This window comes from Centropristis striata, chromosome 15, assembly GCF_030273125.1.
Source record: "Centropristis striata isolate RG_2023a ecotype Rhode Island chromosome 15, C.striata_1.0, whole genome shotgun sequence".
NCBI classification, from domain to species: domain Eukaryota; kingdom Metazoa; phylum Chordata; class Actinopteri; order Perciformes; family Serranidae; genus Centropristis; species Centropristis striata.
In genome coordinates this window covers 25674090-25700474 of record NC_081531.1, presented here as the reverse complement: position 1 = coordinate 25700474, position 26385 = coordinate 25674090, and the positions used below count along the sequence as shown (strand labels likewise).

At 37.0% G+C, this 26385-nt stretch overlaps 1 protein-coding gene across 2 annotated transcripts in view; it reads right to left on the bottom strand.

Annotated features, from left to right (window-relative positions):
• Window positions 1-26324, bottom strand: part of ttc3 (tetratricopeptide repeat domain 3) — a 40175-nt gene extending 13851 nt beyond the window's left edge. The window contains exons 1-32 of one of the 2 annotated variants that reach the window (XM_059351618.1): window positions 26192-26324; window positions 24136-24215; window positions 23998-24043; window positions 23253-23412; window positions 23061-23142; window positions 22836-22889; window positions 21398-21530; window positions 21113-21198; window positions 19518-19612; window positions 19093-19155; window positions 17657-17711; window positions 17281-17443; window positions 15910-15934; window positions 15712-15802; window positions 14926-14956; window positions 14348-14402; window positions 14045-14132; window positions 13673-13825; window positions 12283-12330; window positions 11007-11087; window positions 9961-10070; window positions 8223-8349; window positions 7944-8066; window positions 7743-7844; window positions 6656-6748; window positions 6498-6562; window positions 4117-4256; window positions 3498-3818; window positions 2230-2505; window positions 2099-2142; window positions 957-1007; window positions 786-865 (exon numbers count right to left, since the gene is read on the bottom strand). In XM_059351618.1, coding sequence (XP_059207601.1) covers window positions 786-865; window positions 957-1007; window positions 2099-2142; window positions 2230-2505; window positions 3498-3818; window positions 4117-4256; window positions 6498-6562; window positions 6656-6748; window positions 7743-7844; window positions 7944-8066; window positions 8223-8349; window positions 9961-10070; window positions 11007-11087; window positions 12283-12330; window positions 13673-13825; window positions 14045-14132; window positions 14348-14402; window positions 14926-14956; window positions 15712-15802; window positions 15910-15934; window positions 17281-17443; window positions 17657-17711; window positions 19093-19155; window positions 19518-19612; window positions 21113-21198; window positions 21398-21530; window positions 22836-22889; window positions 23061-23142; window positions 23253-23412; window positions 23998-24043; window positions 24136-24204 — 3110 coding nt within the window. In that variant the 5' untranslated portion in view covers window positions 24205-24215; window positions 26192-26324. The remainder of the gene's footprint in view (window positions 1-785; window positions 866-956; window positions 1008-2098; window positions 2143-2229; window positions 2506-3497; window positions 3819-4116; window positions 4257-6497; window positions 6563-6655; window positions 6749-7742; window positions 7845-7943; window positions 8067-8222; window positions 8350-9960; window positions 10071-11006; window positions 11088-12282; window positions 12331-13672; window positions 13826-14044; window positions 14133-14347; window positions 14403-14925; window positions 14957-15711; window positions 15803-15909; window positions 15935-17280; window positions 17444-17656; window positions 17712-19092; window positions 19156-19517; window positions 19613-21112; window positions 21199-21397; window positions 21531-22835; window positions 22890-23060; window positions 23143-23252; window positions 23413-23997; window positions 24044-24135; window positions 24216-26191) is intronic. The other variant, XM_059351619.1, reaches the window with a different exon arrangement.
• Window positions 26325-26385: the final 61 nt, after the last annotated feature.

Here is a 26385-nt window from a genome sequence, read left to right as displayed (position 1 = left end):
TTATGATCTCGTACACACCCTCCAGGACCCTCCAGGACCCTCCGATGCTCCTCCTCACTACTCCTCCTGCCCGACTCTCTTCAATGGGGTCCGGAGCTTTTAGCCGTGCGGCATTTTAGCCCCACCATCCTGGAACTCTCTCCCACCCATGACATCATCTCACTCTCCACCTTCAAATCACAGCTCAAAACTCACATGCCTTTTCTGTTTGTCCATGCCAGTCTCACATCAGGTGTTTGTTGTTTTTATGTAGCTGATTTTGATCTGTTTTTATCTAATGTTATTTGCTGTGTTAATAAGGTACCTTGAGTGACGTGAAATGCACCCATAAATAAAATGCATTATTATTATTATTAGAGCTGCAACAATTAATCGATTAAACGAACAATAATCGATTATTATTTCAACTATTTTGATAATCTATTAATTGGTTTGAGCAGATTTTTTAAAGACAAAAGTCCAAATTCTCTGATTTCAGCTTCTTCAATGTGAATATTTCTGGTTTCTTTGTTCCTTTATGACAATAAACTGAATATCTGTTTGGTTTGTGGACAAAACAAGAGATCTGAGGAGGTCATCTTGTGGTTTGGGAAACACTGATTGAAATTTTTATACATTTTATTGACCAAACAACTAATCCATTAATAGTTTAAATAACCGACAGATTAATCGATGATGAAGATAATCGTTAGTTGCAGCCCTAATTATTATCATTATTAAAACACTTGCTATATTCACAAAAACACATACAGACTAGATGTCCAAAGTAGAGGATGAGCACTTACAAAGATTCATCCTCAAAATAGTCTTGGTCCAATTCTTCTCTGTGAGGTAGAGCTCTCAGGGTTGGCAAAACAAAAACACCCTGAGAGGAAGAGGGAGAGGAAACACTTCAGAGTTACGCTCCATGGAAGATAGATTTTTTGTTTTTAAAAACTGCTAGTCAGACTCATCACCTTTTGCTCTTTCTGCTTCTTTTTCCGGCCTCGAGTCTTCATAGGAGAATTCTGGAAATAAGACAGATTGAATGAGTGATCAGGCAAATTCACAAGGTTATAAAATCACTCTAAAAGGGATGATTTGACATTTTGGGAAATACAATTTACAGCAGGTTGACCAAAGGAGATAAATAACGTGTTGATAAGTCAGCTTTAGAGTCTCTAGTAGGTGATTTTGTTGCTTTTGTAACCTGGAGTCAGGCTGCAGGTATCTTTTTTGCATTTGACTTTTAAAGATTTTTTTTTTATAGCCTCTCAAAGTCAACCCAATATATTTTCACGAGTCTGTGAGTTTGAGAGTATCCTGAACATAAATACAACCTGCTTTTCATGCATAAATACAATACAAAAATGGCATGGAATATCCACCATTTTGCACATAAAATTACATTTTTACCACACAAACACACACTGGTATGGATTGTCTCATCCAACTCTCGGCCAGAAAGCAATTAGGTCGCTGTAACAACCCAAGTCTGTTTTTTTTGGTTCAAATCAGAGTCAAATTGATGAATTTGGTTGGTTTTGTATTTAGTCTGGTTTCTTTCTCAGTGCAGAAATGTAAGAGGACCAAATAAAACTAAAACACGCAGAGGGGCGTGTAGGAAGGTGGAGGGCTGGAAATTGTGACAGCCCCGCCTATTTCACTCTGATGACATAATCAAGACGATGTGCTGCCATCAGACAGCTGTAGAATCAGAAGGAGAGCCTTGATGCTCCTACCACCATCTGCTGCTACCACCAAGGAAATATTACGTTATTTTGAGCAACATGTTCATAATTCTGTAATGACAAATTAGCGTTTTGGTTCATTTCCTTTAACTGGGTTGGATTACATTGAGTGAATCGAACTGCACTAGCACAACTACGGTTGTTTTGGTCCACACCAGAGTACGATTGGAGCATTCACAAGCAACTAAATGAACTGCAACAAGGATTTAACCGACAGAGTCCGATTAAAACCGACTAAACTTTGGGTTGTGAAAACGCATGAAAGTGTATTTCCCAAAACTGTCAAACTAGTCCACTTTGGATTGAAGTCAGTCACCACATAAACTAGTGTAATAAACAGAAAAACTATGAAATTTCTTAGGACTTACATTTTGATTTTCATCAGACTTTTTTAAGACTGAACAATGTCCATCTGAAAAACAGAAAATATGAATTCAAATCACCAGCAACACATGAACAAGCCTTCATGTCAAATATTAGTCCAGTTGAATGTACGCACCCATCATATCAAAATATTCATCCAGTATAGCGCTGCAGGATAGATACCCGTCTCTATGCTCCTCCAGAGTCCAGATAAAGAGTCTTGCGTCATGTGCTGAGGCCTGTTTTAGGTATTCAGTCACAGTCAAGCCAATGCTTGAAAAAAGCTCCGGCCTAGTACCGAGCTTCTCTATAATCACGTCCTGCAACGGGCCAAAGTTGAGCAGGAAACCCAGATCCAGCTGCTCCAAGTGTCCCTCGTAGCGGTCAATGAAGGATTTGGCCGCATTCAAACCTGCAGAGAGCAGCAAGAACTTGGTCAGACTTTACAACTAGTTACTAACATTAACCCCTGTGCCTTACCACAGACACCTTTTTTTTTTTCCATGGATTAAAGTTAAAAAAAAATCTTCTGACTGAAATTTTACTTGCACTACAGCCGCGTGCGCACGGATCCGCTCTCCTCTACTCGCTCGCAAAACTTTCCTCCGCTCGAGCGTGAGTGTTTTTGTTTTAGTGGCCGGTTTTCGTCAGTAAGGGGGCGGGCCTTGGTGGGCATGTCAATCACCATTGTACCGTATATGATTGGTTGAGCGACTTCGCTGATTAGACAGCAAGGTAAGGCAGCTCCACTAGGACAAACGGGACAAATCTCACAGCCCTGAATGCCTGAAGAACATGGATTGTGATTTGGTGCTATATATTGCCTTGACTTGAAAGTTTGCAAAATGTCACACAGAGCAATGTACTTCAATATGCTTGTCTGAGCGATGTCTTTTGTTTCCTCCATCGTTGACATTAATCTGAAAAATCTAAAAAGACTATGTTTGTCTGTTTGTTTACAACAAGCACCAGACACTCTGTGCACAGTTAGTGATATCGTTAATTCACGATCAAGATGTTTATGATCAGCGGAGACTCTGTGTATAATAAGCCATGCTGCTTTTGATTTGCAACAGTTGCACCTCCTGTGTTTATTCCATCGTATGCGTATGTGATTACGGTCGAAATTGCCACTAAGCGATAACGCCACGATCGAAAACCATACGTTACGTCCGGAGTCTCTAAATTTGTAATGGAGACACGCAGAGTGAGCGGGCTTTTGAGAGGGCGTAGCCTGAGACTTTCCCAATGACAACTTTTTCCCCTAGCGGTCACTCTTCCCTCTAAAGGAAACACGGCTATTGATCTGATAAGTGGCCTCTGTGAACTACAAATGAGGGAAATCCGTGGTAGCGACGGAGAACTTTAACCGATGGGCTTTACAGTAACATGATAAACGCTGACCTGCATCGTTGAGCTGGCACGCCCAGTTGTTGAGTTTAGGATTTATATCCTGACAGCTACTGAGCAGCTGCACAAGGACACGAGCCCAGACCCGGTTCTTTCTCTCCAGTAGCAGATCCACCACCTGACCCAGAGTCTCCAGCTGCTCCTGTTGCCAGTTCAGGAGCCTGTCGGCCACCAGGCTCCCCCTGGACGAGTCCAGCTCCAGCCAGGGCTTCAGACAGCCGGTCAGGGCTGACACATGGAGGCCCTTCTCCTCTCTCAGCAGCTCAAGGTGCTGGTTGATCTGAAGAAGAACTCGATCCCTGTAGACCAACCAAGCTGACAACACAAAGAAAGATGCCATCAACATTTGTAATAATCACAGTTGAAACTACTGCTGGCTGCTGACTGCCTGCACCCAAATCTGGTTCAGTAAAGGAATAAGTAAAAGTAATATGTTTCCAATTAGCCACTATTCCATATAAAAATGAGAAATTAGAAATGCTTGCTTAATACAGCTGTCTGTCCTAGAAGTTTTTTTAGAAATTACAAATAAATATTGAATAGCGTACTAATTTAAAAATTATGAAATCAAATCAACCAATTCCACAGTAAGAAATCCAAGACGAGGCGGTACCTTTCTGTTGACTCTGTTGTGTTGCAGAGTCTTCTTTCTGCTGCAGAATCTCTTCGTTGATCGCCTGTTTTTCTTGAAATGACTGCTTATGCTGCTTCCTCTTGAGTCTGTGTTCTTCCTTTGATTTTAACTTTTTCAGACTGAAAACAAAACAGAGAGAGACAAATGCTGTTAATTAGAAATAAACTGCTTGTCAACAATTAATAATGAACAAAATTCACACGTCACGAGCCGCGTTTCCATTGAAGGAGGTTACCATCAACTGGGTTAGATCAAAGCTGCAGAAACATACTCTGGTCAGAAGATGGCAGTGTAGTTAATGTATTCCTGTAGGCTATTCAAGAATCCGGTAGCAGCTTGCATACATACATTAAAAATACATTATACATACATTACAATTAAAATTAACCTAGAAATAATTTACCTATGATGAATCTCAATTTGAATTAAAACCTTTGTAAAAAAAAATATTAAACTTTTGCAGGAAAATTAAACATTTGATTTTAAACATTAAATAATGTGCAGATAAATTAGGCATGTGCAGAGAAACTTAAATATGTGCAGAGGAATTAGACATTTGCAGAGATGTCCAGGGAATGACCAAAGAGTTTTTGAGTCCATTGGTGGAGCTGGACTGGGAGAAGAGTCTGCCACTGAACACACTCCTCTCTCTGGATAATCCGTCAGTTTACAGTCAAATAAGTAGAGATTGCACAAGAGAAAAATCAACAAACAAAAGGTTGCTAATCGGACAACTTTGGCCACCCACGAGGGAAAATGTAGAGAAGCCTTTAGGAATTTGGACTCAGTTGGGCAACTTCCAATTGTTCTTTCATGTCAGCAGAAACCGCTTCTCTCTCGTCTTCTCCTGGGTTTTCTGACAGAGCGGAAACAGCTGACCAGTCATGCAAGTGAAGTAATGAATTTGTTGATGGAAGCACGACTAATTAAACATCTGTGACTTATTTGAATCAACTCTGATAAGTAGTTTGTATCGAGAAATGTTTTGCTTAATAATGACCTTTTCAGACTCAGTGTTAACTTGGGCTTTGTTTACATGATGACTGTCTGAACAGAAGATGCAAAAGTGGCGTCATCGCTTTTTATTCCGAGTTTAGACGAGCGTTTTCAGGAGGAAATCTGCGTGCATACGGTGACGCTAAAATGTGTTTAATTGGATTGGGTATGCATGCCAGGCGGCATCACTTAAAGCGATAAGAGCATCTTTGGGCATGTGGAAGTTTTCATGCCACACATTTTCATCAGCTACTCCTTCCACAAAGTTCATTCTACAAAATGTTGCCTGATGCATTGTTCAGTGGAGGGTATAACTATAAATCAATACATTTAAATGTAAACAAAAATGGATATGAACATTTTTAGATTGTGTTTAACATGAAATACTATCCTCTCACTTTTTTGTTCCCTCAGACGTGTCAGGAGACCATGAGGAGTGTAGCCGTCAATACAGAGATCCATGAGCGTTTTGAAAGCTGCCAGGTGAGTTTATTTATATATATATATATATATATATATATATATGTGTATACACACATATACCACACAAACACACAGATTACATGTAACTGATTAATAGAGACGGACTAAGGCTACGTTTACATGATGACAGTCTGAACAGAAGACGCAAAAGTTGCGTTGCGTCTTCACTTTTTATTCCGCGTTTAGACAAGTTTTTTCAGAAGGAAATCTGCTGCATACGGTGACGCTTAAGTGTGTGAATTGGATTGGGTATGCATGCCAGGCGGCATCACTTAAAGCGATAAGAGCATCTTTGGGCATGTGGAAGTTTTCACGCCACACATTTTCATCAGCTACTCCTTCCACAAAGTTCTCCACCATCCACTAGATCTCCCAGGTCTCGTCCAAAGCCGTCTGGCTCGCCTCCCACCAATTGGTGCATCCAAAATGTGATAGAGGTAATTCCTTCCATTCCTTCTCTGTTCATTAATACTATCTGTACATATCCTGTCCATTTGGTAGAAAGACTCCTGTAAGTTTATTAGAGCTGCCAGAGCAGCTTGAAGGTCCGACGCATGGAAATAATCCACGTTTGGTTATTTCCCTGTACTGGAGCATGTATGTAACGTAAACGCGTACCTGACGTGAGCAGATCTGATCAGAGTTTTGTGTCTTGGCAGTGTAGACGACACGCTACGGTGGAGCGGATTACAGTTTTACACTCTGGAGGCTGGTTTTAGATTTTTGCGTTTTAAAGCCCCAAAAACACCTTCACCGTCTAAAGAAAAGGCACTTCCAATAAAATATTTTATCATTTTTACCCGCAATCGTCCTAGTGTAAACGGGGCCTCAGTATTAACAGGGACACCCATCACCTGCAGGAACTCTCTTTTTTGACTTACCTTGTACATTTCTGATTTACTTTGGGCTTCTTTGGCATCTGTGGTTTGGTGATGGCAGCTTCAAACTGAAGAGAGAAAGGAATTCAAGGTTAACACTGTGACTCATGAGCAAAGTGACTGTAAAAAGTTGTCACATCACCTGCAGAGAATCATCTTACCTTACACTTCAACAACCCCGTCGGACCAATGATCTTAATACTACAGATTTGGCCGACACAGTCTGGAGTCAAACACGACTCTTGCAGAAAATCCTATAGAGAAATTAGAACTTAGAGTGGAAGCAGCACAAGGAACTATGGGAACAACCAGCAGGTCAGCATCATGGTAAAAAAGTTTGTCAGAACATGATGGTCCACATTATAAAAGATGTTTTTATGTTAGAACACATTTTAACATATAAAATGATTAAGTTATAATAACAAAGTTTTATTATTGGGTATTAAAAGGTGAATTCAATTTGTTATTTGCCAAATAAAAAAATGAATACAATTTAGTTTTAAACAAGCTCTGAAAGATTTCTGAAAGATTTCGGTTTTCTCGTTTTCATGACAGGTGGTCTAATTAATTTGTAAGCACTGTATATATCAGTTGATTGATATTATCAGCCAATATTGTCCTATAAAAGGCCAATAGGGATCTGTGTATATGCATGAATATGTGCCTTTATGACACCTTTTTGTTTAACATAATATATAATGCAGCAAAACATTGCTTACCATGATTTAGAAATGGTTTTAGCTTTCATTTTTTTTTTAAATAGTAGCAACTGACTGAAATGGAACAGTAATGTTTATTTAGCTATCCATTTTATTTCTATTTCTCAGTAAACATTTATGGAATTGACGTAATACATTGTTTGTGTAATGTATTATAATGTATAACAATGTGAAATAATATTTAATAAAGTTTTATGTTTGCAAATGTTCCCATAGAAGTACTTTCTTAGAGTGGTGAAAAAAGGCACAATCCATATAAAAACAGTCTATTTGCATTCCAGCTAAAAATGTTTTACTATATCGGTTATCGATTTATTTCCCCTCTAAAATCAGTATCGGCGTCAGTCTCAAAAATCCCACTTCAGTCGGGCTCCAATCATACTGTTACAACATTAAAAAAAAACTTTTTTTTATAGTAAATTGTTATTTTGTGGCGTGGCATCAATACTCCACTGGAGGAGAGCTACAGCTCTTTGCAAAGTGAAAAATGGCATTCAATCTTGGAGTACGTTAAAAAAGAAAGTTGTACCTTTTCATTCTTTTCTGAAAAGGATGATGTCTTGAGGGTCTTCCAACAGGCGATGTGGTATTCAACAGTGCAGCTCTGACAGCAGCATATTTGAATAAAGCCCTACATGAAAGAGGCATATGTTCATTAAATCTGTGAGTGATATTTGTAATATTTGGATTCCAAACCGTACCAACCTGACTGTGTTGTATGGCCACATACCTTAAAATCTGGGTCTGTGAAGTAGATTTCAGCTTTCAAAGGGTAGAGGCATTTCTCAAGTCGACAAATGGCATCTGGAACAGGAGGAAATCTGCAGAACTCTATATCACGCAGCAGAATGTCCTAACAAAAGAAAAGAAAATACAAATAAGATCATCTGGAAACTGTTGAGAAACGTCCTTGTTTTTGCCAAGGAAGCTGGCATTGAAGAGGTCAAGTAATCTTCTAAAACTGACATAGGACAGAAACCTACAATAAAAATAATGAATTATAACATACCATGAAATACTCCGGCTCAGTTTCTTTGACAATCTCTTTAGTTAAAGGCCAGGTAAGTTTACCAGATGTTATTCGATTCTTCACCATCTGCAGTGCATCTGAAAACTGCTCCAGAGCAACTGAAAACCTGTCCAAAAAAAGAGAGAGAAGAATGTTAAAAACACTTAAAAGGTGCGAATCAGTGACACAGAAACAGGTAAAGACCAGGCGGCAACCTCCGGAAGTGCCTTCAGCCTGCATTCTACCAAACAGAGGTCACTGATGGCTGGAACAGAAGCCTTTCTGTCCATTCAATACAAAATGAGTAAACTTCTCACTTGATTTATTACCTCAGAATTTTTTTTCAGAACAACACTATGGTCTCAATCACTAGAAAAAAACATTCCTGTAAATAATGGTCCCATTTAGAAGACGATAAAAGATAAAGAATCATATGATTTTAGGCGTGGCTCACTTTAGGGCTGTTTCCACTACCGGGCAATACCCAGAATAAGTCGGGTCTCAGTCATCAAAACGCCCCTAATTTATATACGAGCAGTCCGGAGCGGCTTTTGTCGGGACTTTTTTTGTCCCTGTGGAAGAGCAGGATCTTTTTTCTCCCCTGAAAACAGCCTGGTTACTGATTGGATAGATCGCTAAGCAAGATGTGACGTAGTACTCTACACCACAACAACACACGCCATTTGTAAAAGCCGGCTAAGCAGTGTTCCCATTCCCATCCCTCGTTCACATTTAGCAACTTTTCAGACCCCCTTAGCAACTTTTTTTCAAGAAAGCGACTGGAGACAAATCCAGCGACTCCTTCTTACTCTTCTTAACGAGCCGCTAACAAGCCGGAGGCCGGCTTGTTAAGAAGAGCTGCTGTTAGCGGCAGTTAGCTCTGTAGCAGTACAGTGTGTATGTGCTGCTGCTGCAGGAGGTGTTCACTTAGTGATCTCTGTTTGTTTACAACAAGCACCGGTCAGTGGTCAGCAATGTCATTAATTCACAATCATGATGTTTATGATCAGCAGAGACTGCCAGAGAGATGGCATAATTAGCCATGCTGCTTTCAGCTGCTGACGTTGTGCACAGTTAGCGACGGTGAAAACCATACGTCACCTCCAGAGTCTCTAAATCCCTCTGGGGGCTAACTTGTAGTGGAGACACGCAGAGTGAGAGGACTTTTGAGAGGGCCTGGCCTGAGACTTTCCCAGTGGACACTTTTCCCCCTAGTTGAAACACGGCTTATGATTGACAGGTAGCTAACAAGGCGAGCTCTCATCAGGAGACAAGAAAAGCAATGTGTATCCACGGCAACGTGGACTTTAAACAGCCGTGAACTTGCTTGTCATCCGTGTTTTCATCCAGTTTGGTCTCATAACTTTGACCCTTTCACTGTATTTTCACTTAATGACAGTTTATTTGAACGCTTTGTTCAGTAAAAATGTCTTGTTCAGCATTTGGTTGGACTAACAGACACTCTAAGGAGTCGCTGTTCCATTATTTCAGGTAAGTAACATAGATTTTGGTTTTGGTTTTTGCTAGCCAAAACTAACATCCCAGTTAATGCTAACATGAATTAGCAGCAGCTTCTCTCAGTCAGGTTGAGGTGTAGAGAGGCTGTAGTCAGTGATCAGATCCCTCTCGCTCCTCCACAGTCCAGATATGGTCTGCTCCCTGTTTCCCAAACCAATAACACTGTCATGACGTCCATTATTTATATAGAGTCTAAGTTGTAGACTAGAAGAAGCTCTACCTGTTCTCTCGAAGGTGGACCCTCCCCAAGGCGTAGTAAACCAGACACTGAAACGTTCTCTCCTCAAACGCTTTGATCTTCTCCAGAATCGTTCGTGCTTCTTTCAGTTCCTGTTTCACAAAGCAACACAGGAAATTCACTTACATTTCTTAACTACTATATATTTATATATTGTTATATCGCGTTCCTCCACTTCACCTCATAATATACCTCACATCCCATATTACATCATAATTTACTTTAATATATATCAATATGTTGTACCGATTATTGCATCACATATTACATTTATTTTCCATTTCTGAGTTAATACACCAAGTACCATTATTTGAATCATGTCACTATTGTCACTTAACATTGTAATCTATTTATTCAGTTATAATTAATGAATTTATCTCCTTTTGTCAAACTATTTTATACCCTTTTTCTGAAGTTATATTGTTGTGTAATGTTTCGTTTGTGTGTACAATTTTGACTCTAAAAAAATAAAAAGAAAGAAATGTAAATGTTAATGTATAAATGAGTCAAGAAAGTTAAATAAATAAGAGAATCTATTTTAAAAAATACGTTTTTCAAAAGAAGCACTTTATTGTATTTAAGGAGAATTATATTTTATAATTAAACATCTATTTTAGGGGAATTATGAAATAAAAGTAATCATTTGAAAATCAACCTTTTTTTAATAAAATCTTTGTTGATTCAGTTAACTATACAACTATATTTATATACATTTATATATTTTTGCCATTTTTTTTAATTTCAGGATTTATTTCATAGCCAATATTATATATTATATTATCTTACTTTCTTCAAAATTGACTAAAATAATATTTTTTATTCCATTCTTATTTTATCGATCTCATTTTATTTATTTATCTGTAATTATTTCTGTTTTTGTGTTGCTGTGACAGACATTTCTCAACCAGTAATCAATAATGATTTATTTTATTTTGCCTAATTTAGGTAGAGACCAGGACACAGTCATCATGAAAAGGTTGTACTTGATTGCTGTTGCTATTCAGAACTAACTTGTTTCTACTAGTTACCTCAGGCTGGCCGATGTCTGTCAGGGCTCTCGCGCGGCCCCACGGCAACAACAGCAAATCCTCCGTGGAAAGTTCCAGTTCCTGAGAGAGGAAGAAATGTTCCAGTCAGCTTACATACGGTTCTTAAACTGCAGCAGCTCATTTGTGAAGTGCATGCGAAGAGAAGTGGAACAAATTGTATTCATATATTTTTTTTCAAATTTGAGGAATTTGTTGTTGTATTTTTTTAATTTATTTCTTAACCCACTGAAACCCAAAACCTGCCAGCGGGTTTGAAAAGCACGTTTAACCCTTTGATGCACAACATGGGTCTAAAGTGACCCGACAGAGTTTTTATGTTCATATAGAACATAAAAACTTTGCAATAAATTATTTTCATCATTTAGTATTCCAGGTTTTCCTCAGTTAGTTTGTTTTTCATCATCATACATCCTAATTTAATGTTTTCCTTTATTATTTTTTGGATACAATCCCTTTTTGTGTCACTAATCTCATGCACAACATGGGTCAAAAATGACCCATATCCATTTTTTAGCTAAGTAGCTTGTTAAGCTAACTACTTGGCTAAGTAGTTATTAAGGCCTAAAGCGCCTGGAAAAAAATGCCTGGAAAACCTCGATTTTCAAATGACCCCCTGAATCCTGAAGTTTTTCTGGAAATTCAACACCTACTAAATAATAGATTTTTCAGCCTCTGTAGCAGATAAAAATGAAATTCAGAAAGTATTTGAGAGCTTATGCCCGTGGCTTTCATACGAAGTTGAGTTTATTTGTCCAAACCTTCAATAAAGTTTTTTTTTTTAAATCAACAAACTCAGCAAATGTTACATTTGACTGAATAAAAAATCCTATGCATAATACTAATACATGCCCATTAGCAAGATGCAAACATGATACGACCATTGGAAGAAATAGACATAGTTCTCATCAGCCTACTGTAATAAAAAAAAATTATCATAATAATAATAATAAATAAATAATAATAATACATTTTATATATTGCACTTTTCTCAACGACGCATAAAGTAATATAAGACATAAACAGTCATGATTTCTTATATCATCATCACAATCAATTAGCTGATTATTAATATATTATTAATAATATTATTATTATCTCCAGATGGCCACAAATCTGTCTGTTCTTCGGTGAAAATATGTCGTCTAAAAACATATTCCTCATCCATAAATGCCGGTCGATTGGTTCAGAGGGTTCAAAGTCGGACCAGCAATAAAATCACCGGCACTGTTTTAATCAGATCTCTTCCGTCACTTACTTCTAATTTCCCTCCGCTATAGTCTTCCCCCGGCACGATTTCAATGTTCTGGAAAAGTCAAATGTTGCATTGTGACAATCCCGCATGTATTCTGATCATGATTCTGATGCATTTCATTGGCCAAGAGACCAAAAATAGGAGGAAAAAAATACAAATACTACAAAATGACATATCCACTGTCCCGGCCTTAACCCATTAACGCCTAAAGCGCCTGGAAAACCTATGGGCGATTTTCAAATGACCCCCTAAAACCTGAAGTTTTTCTGGAAATTCAACACCTACTAAATAATAGATTTTTCAGCCTCTGTAGCAGATAAAAATGATATTCAAAAAGTATTTGAGAGCTTATACCCGTGGCTTTCATGAGAAGTTGAGTTTATTTGTCCAAACCTTCAATACGTTTTTTAAAAAAAAAATCAAAAAACTCAGCAAATGTTACATTTGACTGAATAAAAAATCCTATGCATAATACTAATACATGCCCATTAGCAAGATGCAAACATGATATGACCACTGGAAGAACAAGACATAGTTCTCATTAGCCTACTCTAATAAAAAATATATATAATAATAATAATAATAATACATTTTATATATTGCACTTTTCAGGGTACTCAACGACGCATAAAGTAATATAAGACATAAACAGTCATGATTTCTTATATCATCATCACAATCAATTAGCCTATTATTATTATTATTATTATTAATATTAATATATTATTAATAATATTATTATTTCCAGATGGCCACAAATCTGTCTGTTCTTTGGTGAAAATATGTCGTCTAAAAACATATTCGTCATCCATAAATCCCGGTCGATTGGTTCCGAGGGTTCAAAGTCCGGATCAGCAATTAAATGATCGGCGCTGTTTTAATCAGATCTCTTCCGTCACTTACTGCTGAGCTCCTCCGATATAGTCGTCTTCCGTCATGATTTCAAAGTTCTGGAAAAGTCCGATGTTGCATTGCGACACTCCCGCATGTATTCTGATCATGTTCTGATGCATTTCATTGGCCAAGAGACCGAAAATAGGTGGAAAAAAAATACAAATACTACAAAATGACATATCCGCTGTCCCGGCCTTAATGGTAGAGTGACGCAACAGCGCTCCCGGTTTCAATGGTAGAAATGCGGTAATGCTTTCCCGGCGTCAATGGGTTAAAGGGTTGAAAAAATGCCAAATGATACCATTTATAATAAACAAAAACAGTAAAAATATTATTGTTCGATTTACAACCAAATTTAAAATAGTGATATTTGATAAAAATCAGTTCATCCTACAGGTAGAATTTCACAAAATATAAATATATGCATATGAATGTCTGAGCAGAAACTAACAGTTTAAGGTTCTCCAGGTGATGATTTGCCTATGGGTGATAGGGTTACCTTGGCTACGCTGGTTCCCAGTAAGGCCAGTGCCTTCCTGAAGGCCTGCTCTGCATTACGACTGCGGAGGTCAGCCAGAGCGGTGTATGCATCCTCCATCAACAACCTCAACTCTCTGGACAAAGCGGCTTTACCTCCATCCACCGTCTGGTTCTGAAAACGTAAAACACAAAGCAGGTCAGTTATCTTATTTAATTATACCGTGACCACCTCCAAGCAAAGTTGGACTTGCTGATCTTTCTGCAGCGTCAGACAAACTAAGAGCCTCAGTGAGTGGCGGTGCTTGAGGCTCTGAGAGGCTGTGTGTCTCTGCACAAGTTCAAGCTCATGACTGAACAAGCATACAAACATGATTTATGAGCACAGTTTTACCTCAACTTCAGTCTGACTGCTGTTCTTTGGTTTCTTCTTTGCAGCCGCAGTATTGGACTCTGCTTTCGCCATCTTTGTAGGAGCCTCACTGGAAGAAATAACAGAGTTTTTTAATCAGTTACATCGTCACTACATCCGGTATTAGATCACTATTCTCTGCGCTTTTCATGTAGATGTATAAACAGTCAGCTGATACAGAGAGTCTGGCATGTAGGCGTCCTCTCGTAGAATCATAGAGCAGATGATTTAAGATGTGACTTAAATTATAATTAAACAATTGATAACAGCTATTATACTATTCACCTTTTTGATGCTTTAGAGTTTTTGCCCTCTGGCTGTGTGGTCCTTTCATTCTTCCCTGAAGAGAGAAAATATTCAAGAATTTAAACGTCATCAACATGAAATCTACATACATACATACATACATTTCCAAAATATTGATGGATTATGAACTTATTATGGATAAGTCTGAAATTATGACATTCTTAATTAATGGAATAATTGTTTTCTCTGTAAACACCATTTTAAAAAATGGAAAGTTCAAGTGACAATTTACAATAATATCAAACAGAACGGAAAAAATAAAGTCACTACTGAGAAGCTGGAAGCAGTGAATGTTTGGCATTATGCAGAAATTACACACTGTATACGTTAAAGTAGTAAAGAAATGTAGGCAGAGTGTTTGTTAGACCTCAATATGCTTCAGTGAGTCACTGAACACTGAAACTGAGAAACTCCACAGCTTTGGATAGATAACTGTGTATTCAAAGGACACTAGCAACATAGTGTGTAAACCTTAGCACACACAATATTCAGCCTGTATGTGTTGGACAACCAAGAGACGCCATTATCACCATTATTTGAACCCTCATCACACTCACCTGGCTGCTTTTCCACCTTTACCTCCGACACCTGGAAACAAACAATAACATTATAGTTATTATTTATCAATTAGTACTTAAAACTTAAGAAACGTAGGCAAACACATTATACATAATATCAACTTAAATACCGGATTACAACAAGTACGTTGTAACACAAAATTAAAAAAACAAAACCCAAATATTTTTACAGTTTACATCCGACCACAGAAAGTATATTCGACATTAGGCCTTCTGTTTATTTTCTATTATTTTATGTCTTATACCACTTTTACTAGACGGTGTATATCCTCTGCATATATTTAAATATATATATTCATACTACTACATGCAACAACCTAATAAACATGCTAAAATATATTTTCTCTAATGTGCAATATCTGTAAAAAGCAAAGTACTCTCAGGAAAACAAACACAAAAAATAAATAATAATAAATGCAGCCATACAAGTAATTTATGTATATAAAAGGTATATAGAATGTATGTATACGCCTTATTTTTTATATTCTTTATTCTGTTTTTTTATCTATGCGTCTGTATCTTGAGCTGCTGTGACGACAAAATTTCCCCACTGCAGGATAAATAAATTCTGATCTTATCAAAGTGCAAATACACGGTCATTGTGACATATATTACATTTAAAATGTACAAATAATAAGCAAATTATTGTCTTCTGTTTTATTAATGTCTAACTTTTTTGGAATTGGGGTTGTAAAACAACAAAGTGACGACACCATCGGCTCATTTAGCTCACTGGAAATGTAACATGAACAAAGAGTTACTAACTTTACTCGGAGTCGGAGGATTAACTTTATTAACAGCTTTTGCAGCCGCTGGTCGGGACTCTACTGCCTGCGCTTTGTTCGGGGTCTCCACCCTGAAGGTAAAAAAAAGAAAAAAGAAAGAGCAGCAATAAGTTAATGAGCATCAATTAACCATGTTCATACAACATGTATAAAAGGTAGCACACACACGCACACCTACCTTTTAGCTTTCCTTGTCAGTCCAACTGAAATAAAAGCACATAAGCAGATTTAATTAATGGAGGGACAGTGAGGCTGAAAGGAGATCAATATATGGATATCATGATATGAGGCTAGATTTTAGATAAAATGTCATATCAAGTGACTTTTGCAACTGTTCTATAGTCTGTTGGAGCCATATTGAACACTTAAATATAATTAGAAAATATGTAAACTTGTTTTAAGTTAATTATGGTATTTTATTTTTTAAATAAATTATTATCATTAAGGAAAGGAACAAAATGTGGAGCCAAACTAGTTTAAAACTTAAGGAATTTAAAGACAATTGTTTTTATTATTAGTTTATTATTTATTTACTTATAATATTATTATTATGTGCCTCCCACGGGCAGGTGGCTATTTAATTTTTGTGAATGAAGTTTTGTAGGGTTAGGAGGCGAAGTGTTAACAGTTTTCCGACCGCACTCGCACACTAGAATACACACTTAGAAAACCAAGTGTTTTGGATCACAGTAAGTGAATCGTTTTATTTTTTTGTATTGAAATGAAGGAAAGTCAACCGGAGTTCTGTTCAATAAACATCAGAAGTGGATGAGCGAAGAGGATGTGCGTGTGCTTATTATAATGTGTGTCGGCACCTCTGCAACCTAACCTGAGCTGGCTAAAAGGAGAAAAAAGGATTAGCCACTTCATTTGCCTTTACCCACTATATATTTTCCCTCACAATGTTGATACAGGCACAGCATGAGGAAAGCAAACGATTAATGGATTGGGTGTCCAGCGTGAAAGTTTCAGAAAAGTCCACTCACTCTGAGTGTCTCCACTACAAGTTAGCCCCCAGAGGGATTTAGAGACTCTGGAGGTGACGTATGGATTTCACCGTCGCTAACTGTACACAACGTCAGCAGCTGAAAGCAGCATGGCTAATTATGCACAGTCTCTGCTGATCATAAACATAGTGATTGTGAATTAACAGAGTGTCTGGTGCTTGTTGTAAACAAACAGAGATCGCTTAGTGAACACCTCCTGCAGCAGCAGCACATACACACTGTACTGCTACAGAGCTAACTGTAGCTAACTGCGCTAACAGCGGCTCTTCTTAACAAGTCGGCCTCCGCAAAAAAGACCCTGCTCTACTACAGGGACTAAAAAAGTCCTGACAAAAGCCGGCTTCTGACTGCTCGTATTCAAATTAGGGGCGGTTCGGCAAGTGAGACCCGCCTCATTCCGGGTATTGTCCGGTAGTGGAAACAGCCCTGTTAAGTTGTTTATCAATTGTCCTACTTTTGACTATTTTATTACCTTTGATTTTTTTAGCTGTGTAATGTGTATTAAAGTTAAATCTAAAAACCTCCACATGACATGTAAATACCTGTCAGTGATGGCATTTCATGCATGAATTTCAGGTATTGTTGTTCCAGGTCTTTGACTCCCCCGACGTTGTCTTTACACAGAGTCTGGGCTGTACGGTTGGCATCAATCGCCTTTGTGCACTCTCCCAAGGAGTACAAAGCCTCACAGAAGCGGTAGTGACCCTGCAGACAAAAACACACATACTCATGACTCGTCCAGTAAAGTTGAAGTCAGCAGTGAAGCAGGAAGTCGAGTTCCTGCAGTGCAGAATCTCAAGCTAATACATATTTATGGATTCATGTCATTGTGACTCCAAGCAGTAATTTGCGACTTTGCATTGAGTTTGTTTGCAGATAACTAAATTTATGGGACCGGATCATAAAAGAGGCAAGTACCTTTGCCCAGAGCGGTTTTATCAGAGTTGCACGTTTTCCATCACCAACAGCTTTTCTGTAAGAACCAGAAGAACATATTAAAAACAGAAACTATAAAAGAGCAATTAGACACCAGATTGCAATGCAAGCAGTACACAAGTGTCTTCTACGACCAGAGTTGTATTACTCGTACAAGCAAAATGATATAGTGGTGTGACAAGTAGGGCTGGGTTTTTAAACATTTATTCAAATAGATATCAAATTTAATTTTCCGATATCGATTCATTAATTCTGAGATCAATCTTCATATAAATTTATGCTCAGTCCAGCGCCTGTGTGAAGCTTTATTGGCCAAACGGAGCAAATATTTACGAGCGCTCAGAGCCGTTAGCTGAAGCCAGCCGGACAGCGAGGTTTTGCTCATGAGATCAAGAAAAGTCTACACCAAAGATAATAAATATGCACACGCCACCTTAATTATGGTAGATCAGCCCAGTTTTCTTCTTTTTTTTTTTAAATGACAGAAAATATTTGGTTAATCAACCCCTGGTCGGGAGCTGCAAAACCTTCTGGCAGATGCCTGGTTGCATTTTGGATACCACAAATCGCTGAATACTATTCCTAATGAACAAATTCATATCGTTAGCCTCATAGCATAATTGCCTAAGTCATTTTTTGGCCAAATTGTGATATCTGCCTAAGGTAGTTCATGTTTCTTCAATTTTCTAGACAATAAATGTACTTTCAGTCAATCAAAGGGATTAGGAGAAGTGTGTTTTTACTTTTAATCACATTTCTGCAACAAGGTATGATGAAGTGATGTAAACGCTAGCAAAACACTTTTAAAGAGGAATTGTAAAGAGATTTGTTTTGACTAGAAATAAGACATTTTGACAAGATATAAGATCAGTATTCTTGGTTAGATTTTGAATTTTTGCAGTGAACCTGTTCATATTTTTTTCGGAATAGCGTTCCGTATAGTATAGTTCTGTTTTCGTTCCAAAAAAAGACCAGTGTGATGTTTGTATCGTTTTTTTCTTGTTTTCCGAAACGCTCAAATATGACTTAGGCAAATATGCTATGAGGCTAACGATATAACTAATAAAGCAGGGGGTCCTCGTACAATTTACAGCATATAAGTCCCTGAAAATTGATTTCCTATTCAAGAGAAATTGGTATTGTAACTTAAATATATGCAATCGAATCAGAAATCGAATAGAGATCTTAGAGTATTATGATAGTAGCCGTGTTTCGACTAGGGGGAAAAGGAAACAGCCTATCAACTATGAGTGTACACCAGAACTTCATAAAATATATTGTAATACTGCGTACAATAGGAAAGATTCAGAAGACGTAAATTCATGCATTTTTTTATCTGATTAGGGCACACAACTCATCTACTAATACTCACTACAGTACTGAAATGACTAACAAATAAAGGATTAAGTGGTACTTACAGATATTGCCGACAGCGGATATAGCCCAGGGCTCTGTTCCCATAATAGATGTGGTTGTCAGGACTGGGTTGAGAAGAAATTATTTTCAGTTACAAAGCAAGAATTTACGAATTATTCCAAGCACTTGGTTAAAACAGATCACACTTCAAAGACAAAAAAAAATCTAAAAACCCGTCATATTCTTGAAAAAGAGATTTTAATCTCAATTAATTTTACCTGGTTAAATAAAGGATATTGATCGATTGATATTGATATTCACATTTCACTTCAAACAGTTTATACAACATGTAAATGTGTATATTCGGTTTTCATTCACTGCAGGCTTCTGTAACTGTAATATAACCAGTCGAAATGCCTCAGAGTCCAACATAAATAGGTAATAATAACATTCAAGGCTAAAGATAAATATATAAAGTGTTACTTACTAATATTTGATGGCTTTAGTATAAAACTTCACAGCATCTTCATACTGACTTTTCTGAAAATTTTCATTTCCTTTCTTTTTCATTTCTTCACTTTTCTGGAGGAGAAACATAAGAGAAGAGAATCATTCAATAAGAACAGACAGAAATCTTATATCTTAAATAATATCTTATTTGAATGCTCTATGGTCCAATCAGTGAACAAGGCTATTTTTGTTGTTGATGTTTGGAGAGTTGAGCCTGGTGGATGATCAGTCATGACACCAAAACCAACAATGTAGTTTTTTTAAATACACTAATATTACTACAGTGTCATAAATGTGTGACACATCTTGGCCTGTGTAGTCTTCCAATTTGAGATTTTTCTTTGATTCTTTGTCGTTTAACCCTCTGAACCCAGTCATTACAGGACTTTTAATTGGAGTTTCTAATATCTTTTAAATTGTATTTTACTGCAATGTACAAGTCCTCCTCCTGGAAAATAATGTGGCCCAGTCTGAACAGAGCCATATCCAATTTGGACACTTGCTAAAAACAGTGTGGACAGTCAGCCTTAAAAAAAAAATTTGAGCTGCTAAACCCAATGTGTTCAGATGGTTAAATAGTTTTTTTGAACACGCGTAATGTGGATACGTAATGGCTCCGTGCATGAGTACGCGCATGAATGTTATATTTCACTATGTTAATCTCATTGGGCACACAATGTGTGTGTGTGTGTTGTGTTGTGTTTTTGCGGTGTTATTTTGAGAACACAAAGTGTGCTTTTTCTATTACTTTGTTACTGATTTATTTGAGAGCTCGTCACATGTGAATGTTTAGACCTGCTATGAACTAACTGTTGGCTATTGCTGATGAGAATGTGTGGATATGTTGTTGTTGTTGTGTTAATAATGTTGTATTCGAGAGACACATTCTTTTGAATGTTGTTTGTGGAGGTGTAATACCCTGTTGAAAATACATTCGGCACACCCATTATTGCTGGTGCACACCCGATGTCTTTTTTCTGGCTACGCCAGTGCCACATACTATTACTAATGCATTTTTATAGGCTCGTCTTGCAACCTCTCCTGTCCTCTGATCTGTGTAAACAGCCTGCACTTCTGCCTGACGATTATCAATCATCGTTTCAGTGTAGCTGGGGGGCACATCATTTTTGTTTGTAATGGTTTTTTGGGTTGTTTTTTTTTTATTTTTTAAATGGGATCTAGTTATTCCAAACGGTTTATTATTGGCCCATTCTTAATTGAGACATGTAGAATAATGTGGTACACAGAGTAAAGCTTTGTTTATGTGAGTTTTTTGGACTGAAACTTCTGCAACCTATGATCCATTCACGGACAGTTGAAAAGGTCAAATTCAGACCATAATGCCAAGATTTTTTTTAACAGTTTCTTTATACAATGTACAATGTATTTTTGGCGATCTTAAAGAGTAAAAGATACATTTTCTATGTTCTAAATCCAGATCTTAGAAATATAACCTTTAAGGCTGCTCAGATTCTTCAATAATTTATGTCTGTTCTTAAACACATAATGGGAAAATTATCAAGATAGAGAAAAGACATCTTGTTATGTCACATTCCTTCTGATAAGCCTCACCTCCATATGGTATTCAGTTGGCCGAGCCATCAGTGACTTCATCGTCCTGTCCATGTTGGAACCCATGTCCTTTATATATTTGGCAACTGAAAGCAAAAGAGGTGTGTGTGTGTCAACTATCAACATGTCAAGGCTTCAGTGTTTGCACATCAAACATGTTTATGTGTCAACAATATGGCTAGGGTTACAGCGATATACAAGAGATTTTTAAAAATCATAATAATCCTACTGTTTTTATGTAACTGTGTATTACTATGTGCATCATTGGATTGTTTTGTATCTTACACTCTGTGAAGACGACATGCAGGGCCTGGAAAACGGTGTTCGGATGGCCGAGATCGAGGACCAACTGGCGGATTCGAGGTTCTCCCGTTCGCTCCAACCAATTGAGTGCCTCCTCCAGAACCTCTGGGGAGCGCTGGTGGTACAAAGTTACAGTGGTCAAATAGAAAACCTTTCAGCTACCTCTATTAATCATATAGGGATTTATTCAATGATATGGTATTTCAGACATCTAGGTTTTTTTGGAGTCATTTTTTGTATTTTTGGAGAAGAGGGAAAGGTGGTCATTTCTAACGATCTTCCTTCATTCCTCATATCTCAACTTAGAATAACTCATCAAAGTTAGTTCTTGACTGATACCAGTGGCTTAGATTTCCAAAATTCTAAGTAGTTTTTTCTGTTAGGTTTGTTTTATTTTTTCTAATATAACTGCTTTTCAGTAGGGCTGGGCAACATATCGATATAAAAGATATACCAATATATTTTTAAATGTGATACGGAATTAGACCATATCGCATATATCGGTATAGTTCAATTTTTTTCATTCTTTATATACAAATGCTGCCCTTACTAGGGTTTGTAATATTTAGTTATTTTGTAATGTTCTTTATTCTTTTCTCATATAAATATATTTATTTCAGAAAAAGATTGGCCTATTTTATGTCATAGATTTTTATTTATTTAAATGTGCACTTTATGGAGCTTTGATTTTTTAAAAAGGTACTCCTGTTGTTATACAGTATTTATGTTCACTTAAATAACAGTTTCAATAAAGCTACTTGTGACATGTCATATTTGGCTTTGACTGAATATTTGCTCTCATTATGCGATAAAAACATCAGGATATATATCGTATATCGATATTCGACCTAAATATATCGGGATATGACTTTTGGTCCAAATCGCCCAGCCCTACTTGTCAGTTAATTTGTTGTTGCATAATAAAACATTAAAGACGCATCTCTGGACCTCAGTATGGATTTGGTGGAACATGTCACAGTAATGAGCCCACTTGACTTCTTAACGGCTTTTTTAATGGATAGTAGTCGCTATAACATGGATTGAATGAGTATAACTGACATTAAAAGAGACTGACAAAGAATCTGTAAACTGAAACACAGACTGTGGATCGGTTATACCTCAACAATACCAAAATCTGTGTAATGACACTAGTAATGTCGCTTATACTAGTGGAATTGGAGCATCCCTAAAATACTATAAATTATATGAATAAAAAATATCAATGTCGATATAGTTTGTTGATTTGTATAGTTATATTACAAATACTTCCAACAATGTAAAAAACAAATCTGTAGTTGGTGTATAACTGCTTAGTATATTAATAAATCAAAATATGAAGGTGAAATGTGCTATAAAAAAAGTTTATTATACAGAAAAGCTCTGGAAGGCAGCCATGCTTCTTCACTTTTTCCAGACTTACCAAGTTGAACATGTTGCTTATCCAGACGACATGCTTTGTTTGGTCCTTTTTCATCTGGAACAGAGAAGACACAAACAGTTTAGTGGTAGAATCAATAGCATGATGTCAGACAAAATCTACAAAATGTTTTCTCTTCAGTGTTAAATGAAGCATGTTATTTCACATAACTTGCATACTTAGAATGTGTGTTAAGTTTCCAGTTTAAGCTCTCCATAGTCAACTTACAGTTCCTTTCTCCAAGGCTCTGAAAACTGCCTCCAATATTTCAATCTTGTGCAGCTGCTTCAGACTTATCTCGCCACCGTCACTAAAAGGAGACAGCAAGAAACTCCTTAACAGTCTACACATTGAGGATTTAAAGTGGTGTTAACGGAGGCTTAGAAAAACAATTCAGATCTGAGTTAGAACTATACTTACTTTGAGTCAATCAGCCCTGTTCGTAGAGCCCAGCAGGCAGTAGTGCTGGGCTCTTCTCGCTGCAGCCATATGGGCAGCCAGAAGGAGCACAGTTTCATCTTTTGCGTAGCTTCTCTTTTGGTTTCAAAAGGGATACGACTCCATTTGTCAAAAACCTCCTCTAAAAACAGAATATGCAGAAAATGCACTTAGTTTCACCCATCTGAGAGCAGCATAGTTGCATATCAATTAAAGTGGTGCTACTAAATTATGTGATTGTGCTCCTGGGAAAAAAAGGTTAGTCTGAAGGCCTTCTAAGCATTTGTTTAATTATTTGTGAATATTAAAATACAAGTAAAAACTGATTACTGGATTGTGATGTGCAATCTAGACATGGCCAAATGTCTACAGTGTATTCATAACCAAATCCATCACTCTACATATACATATATATACATACACACATATATATACACACACACAAACACACAATATATAATTCTATATATATATATATTTTTTTTTTTTTTTAAATAGGAAACGCAATTAACTTCAGCAACTCTGAAAAGAACAAAACTTTACATTAATTACACCTTAGGCAAATAACCTACATTTTAAATAAGTCAAAAATAACCTCAACTTCAGTTGGTATTGATCTCAGATATTTAAGTGGCAAATGGCCTCTGCTGAAGGAACCCATACATATATATATATATATATATAAGTGCAAGATCTTAATGTGATTTTAAGTTTAAATGTTCCTTACCCGATGGACGAAGGGCAACAATTGTATTATTTTTGGACAAAAGTTTCTGAAAGGGAACAAACAGTTTATAATGACATTCATACAGAGAACAACACGTTGGTTAAAAATTCTTATTTTGATGATTGGTTTGTAACTTACAACACTCATCCGGTCTTTGACGTCGTCCCAGTCAACACCATAGTCAGAATCAGAGCTTGAGTCTGACATTTTGTCCAAATCTGTAAGAACACGTGGCATTGGTTACTCAGATTCATTCTTAAAAACGTGCTACAGTGAATAGGAATGTACAGTAAACAGTTTGACAGCAGTACTTCATCTCTCAGTACATTTTGCTGATTCATACTTAGTTTTTCTTCAGATTTTACTTTCAACAGTATTTTCACAGTGTGGTATTGATACATTTACTTGATTTAAGGATCTGAGCAGTGGTGGAAGAAGTATTCAGATCCCTTACTTAAGGAAAAGTACTAATACCATACTGAAAATACTCCACTACAAGTAAAAGTCCTGCATTCAAAACTTACTGAAGTAAAAGTACAAAAGTATCCGTATCAAAATGTACTTAAAGTATCAAAAGCTAATGCCCCGAATATTGACCCAGACAACTTTGTGACCTCCAAAAATGAAAAATCCTTACTCAATATTTGTTTTCTGGAAGCTAAAAGATGTATAGCCTGCTCATGGAAAAGGGATAAACCTTGTACTACTTCACAATGGTTAACAGGGATGTCTTTCTACTTGGCTTTCGAAAAGATAAGCTACACAACGAAAAACAAGCTTGAAAACTTTTGGAAAATACAGAAAGTTTTCTTTAATTTCCTTGAGAAAAAAAATGATATTGAAGTAGATGGCTGGCATGATGAGCTCTGAACTGAAGATTTATTTATCTTTATTATTTTATCTTGATTTAGTATATGCATTTAGAGCTTTACAGACATGTATATGTATCTGTGTGTGTATATAGATATATGCATTTTTCTATTTACTTACTAATTTTTCATTTATTTATCTTTCTACCACCATGTTTTTGTTTTGGTGATAAATGCCCCCCTTTTTTTCCCTTCCAGTTATTTATTAATTCATTTTATTTTCATCATCATTATTGTTGTTGTTTTATTGTATTTGCCTTCTTGTTCCATGTTGTTCAGCCTTTGTAAATTAACAAAATGTGCAATAAACATATTTTTAAAAAAGGTAATGCCCTGAGATTGTTCTGATACATTTATGTAAGCAGCATTTACTGTTGTGCAGGTAGCACTTATTATATCTACTAAATACACTTTTGATGTAGTTTAATTCCTAAAAATGCATAATAATTTTAAAGTGATGATATTTTTATGTTAAATCTCAACCTGAAAAGTAACTAGAGCTGTCAGCTAAATGTAGTGGAGTAAAAAGTACAATACTTGCCCCCAAAATGTTGTGAAGTAGAGGTATAAACTAAAATATGTGGAAATAGTCAAGTTAAGTACAGGTTCCTTAACATTGTACTGGAGTAAATGTACCTCCACCACTGGATCCGAGTGTTTTTCTGCCACTTCCGTTTATTTCCCATCAGATATTTTCGTGACACAGTGTGGGTGTGGTCGATTTAAAACTAGTTTGGCTTCAACACAATGGCATGACTCATGTGCTTCTGAGAGTCTGGACATTGTGCAGCTAACTGACTAACATTATACCAGCGTCATTGTATTTACATTATATGTTCACCTTTGCTGTTATGTAATCAAAACTAATGTTGCGGCACCGGGTTTTTAAAAGGGCCGTAACGTACTCAATAACTTACATATTAGTTTTAACAGGAATGTATTATTTTTGGTGTAATATTTCAACAAAATGGCGACAAAACTTTATTGTTGTTTTTAGGTAGTTTGACAAAACAAGACGTGCAGCAGGAGCCGCCTCTTGATTGGTCCTTAGCATTTTAGCTTATCAGCTAGCTCACCTACGTAGCACTGTCCTGTCACTGTTTTGCTCCAAGTGTGAAGAGCTACTGGCCTCAAACTGTTGCGTTGTTATAACAGTAGCTTTAATAAATATTTCCTGTGAAGTATATTTAGTTTAATAGCAAATAGCTACGCTACAACACTTTGTTTTCGCGCGAAGCAGCGAACTGAACCAGGACACGCCTCCAGTTTAACCAGATAAAATGCACGTTTAAAGACAGTTAAGTAACTATTGAGACTTGTCAAACCTTTTGGTGAGTGTTGTGAGGACGCCTAGCAGTGGTGGCAGCTCGTCCTGTTCATCATAGTGTGCGGAAGTTGAAACTGTTCACGCAGTTCACGCAGCGCCGCGTGTCGTCAGGAAAAGGCAGTTCAAAAAAACTCTTCCGTCTTCTTCTGCTGCTTCCGGTGGGCGTGACGCTACGGTGTTGCCCCCCCCCCC